This window comes from Naegleria gruberi (genome assembly GCF_000004985.1).
Source record: "Naegleria gruberi genomic scaffold NAEGRscaffold_501, whole genome shotgun sequence".
In the NCBI taxonomy this organism is placed as follows: domain Eukaryota; phylum Heterolobosea; class Eutetramitea; order Acrasida; family Naegleriidae; genus Naegleria; species Naegleria gruberi.
The window spans coordinates 1-1,783 of NW_003162989.1; the positions used below are offsets into that span (position 1 = coordinate 1).

The following is a 1,783-nucleotide window of genomic DNA, read 5'->3' on the forward strand; positions in this document are numbered from 1 at the left end:
AAATATGTATGATATACTAGTTCCTAAATATGTAGATGATATTACTTTTTGGAAAAGTTACTTTTATTGTTTACATCGAATTTTATTTACACAAAATATTGATGAATTAGATGAAGAAATTTGTGAATTATATAATAAAAGAAGAAGACAACAAATGGAAAGAGAATTGGAATTACAAGAATATTGTAATGCTATTGAATCTGATTGTAAAATTATTCACATGATTATTAAAATGGAAATTGAAAATATTAATCAAATTTTATTATTTGAAAAAAATTTAAATAATCAAATTATTAATTCAATTGATAATGACATTATACATGAAAATAATATTAATCAAAATAATATTCATCAAAATAATTCAAATGATAGTAATGAAAATAGTAATTCAGATAGTAATAATAATAATGAAATAATTGATAATTCTAATATTTCTAGTAATGAATCTAATAATGAAACATTATCTGATAATACTACTAATACTAATACTAATATTGATAATTCTTCTACTTCCACATCTACATCTACTACATCAACATCAACACCAACAACATCGACAACAAATGATAAAAAGAAAATGAATGAAGAACGTAAAAGAAGAGAAGAAGAATATCATACTAATAAACAATTAATTGAAGAGAAAATTAGAGAAGTAATTGAAATTAAAAAGAAAGTTTCATTATTTTCAAGTGAAATTATTACGAATGAAACATTAATTGAAAGAATTTCACAATCTAATCATTGTTTTATGCAAACATTTACCTGAATATACCAAATATAAAGAATTATCTAAAGAATTATCAGATGAAAATAATTCAGTGTTATGTGTTGGTACAACAATTGGTGGAAGATTGAGATCATGTTCAAATGTTACATTTTCACCACAATTATTAAATACAAATAGAAATTATCCAATTACAACTGAATTTCAAAGAAAGAAGATTGTTTCTTCTTTACCTGCTAGATATCATTTAAGTAATTGGACTTTATTATATTCAACATTAGAACATGGTATTTCAATTAAAACTTTATATAGAAAATCATTGGATATTGATGCAAGTATTTTAATTATTAAAACTATGGATGGAAATGTTTTAGGTGCTTTTAATTCAATGCCATATAATGAAAGAGGACATAAATATTATGGAAATGGTGAAATTATGTTATATTCATTTAAAAATTCAACAAATATCAAAACTTATCATTGGACTAAATTAAATGATTTCTTCATTAGATCAACAGATTCAATGATTTGTTATGGTGGTGATGAATTTGGAAGAAGTGCTCTCATCATTGATGGTGAATTATTAACTGGTAGTACAAATATTTGTAAGACTTTTGCATGTTCAGATGATTCAAATGTTGAACAAACTCCATTATTGGAAAAGGAAATTTCATCTGCAACCACTCCATCAAATAGTGGTAGTAGCAGCAGTACACTTGTTAAATCACAATCCATTACAACTTTTAGTACTGAAGTTGATTTTGAAATTTATGCTTTGGAAGTTTGGGGATTTGAACAAATTGTCAAGAAGGAAACTAGATCCAATTCAATCAAGACTAATGTTGCTGCCTCAACTCTATTGGATTATTCTCATTATTAGTAGTAAATAACACTCTTAAATAACACACTCCATCAATTTTGAAAATGTAAATAAAAACTTAATTTTATTTAGAAGAGGAGATGAGAGAATTATTGTTGGCAGAACTATTATTGATACATTTTTGCATTTCACTTGATGTGTATTGTGCAATTTCCTTAATATATTCAAAAGTATCCATT

The 1,783-nt window shown here is 24.4% G+C and overlaps 2 protein-coding genes across 2 annotated transcripts; both read left to right on the plus strand.

The window, feature by feature from the left end:
• Positions 1-4: 4 nt before the first annotated feature.
• NAEGRDRAFT_76841 (uncharacterized protein) lies at positions 5-766 on the plus strand (the record flags this gene model as incomplete). The annotated part of the gene is made up of 1 exon (XM_002668200.1): positions 5-766. One exon carries the CDS (start codon positions 5-7, stop codon positions 764-766), a length of 762 nt encoding a protein of 253 aa, XP_002668246.1.
• A 313-nt stretch (positions 767-1,079) lies between these two features.
• NAEGRDRAFT_76842 (uncharacterized protein) lies at positions 1,080-1,604 on the plus strand (the record flags this gene model as incomplete). Its single annotated transcript, XM_002668201.1, has 1 exon — positions 1,080-1,604. The coding sequence occupies one exon, from the start codon at positions 1,080-1,082 to the stop codon at positions 1,602-1,604; it is 525 nt and encodes a 174-aa protein (XP_002668247.1).
• Positions 1,605-1,783: the final 179 nt, after the last annotated feature.